This window comes from Chlorella variabilis (genome assembly GCF_000147415.1).
Source record: "Chlorella variabilis unplaced genomic scaffold CHLNCscaffold_18, whole genome shotgun sequence".
NCBI lineage: Eukaryota > Viridiplantae > Chlorophyta > Trebouxiophyceae > Chlorellales > Chlorellaceae > Chlorella > Chlorella variabilis.
Window position 1 is genome coordinate 1,043,949 of NW_005435070.1, and position 2,011 is coordinate 1,045,959.

General features: G+C 68.2%; 1 protein-coding gene across 1 annotated transcript; it reads right to left on the reverse strand.

Annotated features, from left to right (window-relative positions):
• Positions 1-952: 952 nt before the first annotated feature.
• CHLNCDRAFT_14389 (hypothetical protein) lies at positions 953-1,661 on the reverse strand (the record flags this gene model as incomplete). Its single annotated transcript, XM_005845440.1, has 3 exons — positions 953-1,025; positions 1,188-1,306; positions 1,524-1,661. Coding segments are annotated over 3 exons (330 nt in total), but the record flags the coding sequence as incomplete, so codon positions are not given.
• Positions 1,662-2,011: the final 350 nt, after the last annotated feature.

Genomic DNA, 2,011 nt, shown 5'->3' on the forward strand with positions numbered 1-2,011 from the left:
TCCGGCATGTTCCCCGATTACGGTGAGGCACCAAGCGGCAGCTTGAGGGGGCAGCAGGGTGGTGGCGGCGAGACTGGCGGGGGGTGCCGTGGCCGCGTGCCGCACCGTGCGCTGCCGCCATGTGACGGGGTTCCTGCCCTGGCCCCCCTCTGCCCTGCCCATCCTCCCCTGCCCTGCTGCGCTTGCCCATGCCCCCATGCTGGCCCGCCTTGCCGACCGCCGGCGCCGGCGCTGCTGCCCCCGCAGCCCTCCCCGGCAACTGGGCCTGGGAGATGCCGGCATACCTGACGGGCGCGCTGAATGTGGCGATCATCAAGGAGGGAGAAGAGTGGAAAAAGAGCCGCGCCCTGAAGGCCTTCCGGAAGGCCATGAACATCGCGCTGGGGCCCTCCTGAGGCGTCCCCTACGGCAGCGGCGGCACGCCGTTCCTCTGGAATCTGTTCCGACAGTGCTGCGTGGCCGCCCGCGAGGGTCAGCCTTGGATACCCGCATCGATCTACCTTCTGATGCATTGGTGGTGGGATACCTTTTCCCAGGTTACAGCAGGGAGAGTGCGGGCCGCTACCAGCTGTTGCCTCGGTTGCCAGCTCCTGCCCAGATCACTGGGAATGGTGTAACAGAATATATAGTGCATGCATGGTCGATGGGCTGAAACGTGCAGAGTATGTGGTAGAGGAGCATGAATGAAAGCCAGAAAGAGGAGTGAGCTGAGCAAAAAAGGCAGACAGACAGAAGCAGACAAAATGATCGGCAGGATGGTACTGCCGGCAGAACTGAACATGAAACGATGCGATGGTGCGCCCACCGCTCCTGGACGGACGGGGCACAGCTGCTGCGCTGCTGCCTAGCTGAAACGATGGGCCGGCAGCAACCCGGCGGCGGCTGGTTGCAGCGCCGCCGTGTGTCCTGGTGTGAAGTAAGGCTGCTAGCGCTGCTGCCTAGCTCTATCCTAGTTGAGGTATCCGGAGCAGTTGGGGGCGCCGCAGGCGCACGGCACCCGCTCCTCGCCCTCCTCCCGCTCAAACCTGCAACGCCCGGCAACTGGCTCCTTCGGCCCCTGCCCAGCCAGACCCACACAGCACAGCACACACAGCACAGCACAGCACACGAAGCACAGCACCCAGCACCCAGCAAGGCCCCATGCCGCCCCCCGCGCCCCTCAGCGCCCCCGCAGGCTCCCCCCCCACCTGTAGTTGTACGTCAGCTCCTGCCCCACCTCGATGTCGTGGCGCGCGAAGAAGACGAGGCGCTGGCGGCCGTCGATGTTGAGTATCTTGCTGTACATGGAGGGGCTGCAGGAGTGGTTCTGAGGGAGGCGGGCAGGGGGGGCAGGGGAGGAAAGAAGTGGGGGGCAGGGGAGGGAGGGGAGGAGCAAAGGAGGCTCGAGCAAGGGTGGGTGCAAGCAGCAACGGGAACAGGCCGGCCTGACCACAGCTCGGCCTCCCAGCCGCCGCGTGCGCATCCAGCTCCCAAGACCCAGCCGGGCCCGCCCTCCCCACCCCTTGCCCCTGAGCCCTGCACACCGTGAACTTGCTGATGGCTCCCGCCCTCGTGGCATCCAGCACGTGCTGGTCATCCAGGTTGAACAGGTAGCAGTCCCGCCCCTGCTGGCGGTACCGCCGCTCCCGCGCCTCCGCCACGCTGGCGCGCACCAGCACGCCCCTGGAGGCGGCGGCGGGGGTGGGCGGGGCATGGTTGGGGAGGGCACGCCGGGGCCAAACCACCAGCGGGCAGCCTGCGGTGGTGCCCTGCCAGGAGGCGGGCAGGGCGCAGCGCCCCACCTCCTCCCCTCCCACGATCACAAGCCGCCGCGCGCAGCTGCCCACTGTCGCCGCCGCCACCCCGGCACGTGCGCCCGCCCCAGGGACCCTGCAACCCACACGCATGCCCCTGCGGGCCCCTGCTGGCCCAGCCAGGCCAGCTGGCCCACCAGCCGCCCCCACCTGTACCGCCCCCACCTGTACCGCCCCCACCTGTACTCTGCCACCATGCTGTCCTGCCTCATGGTCAC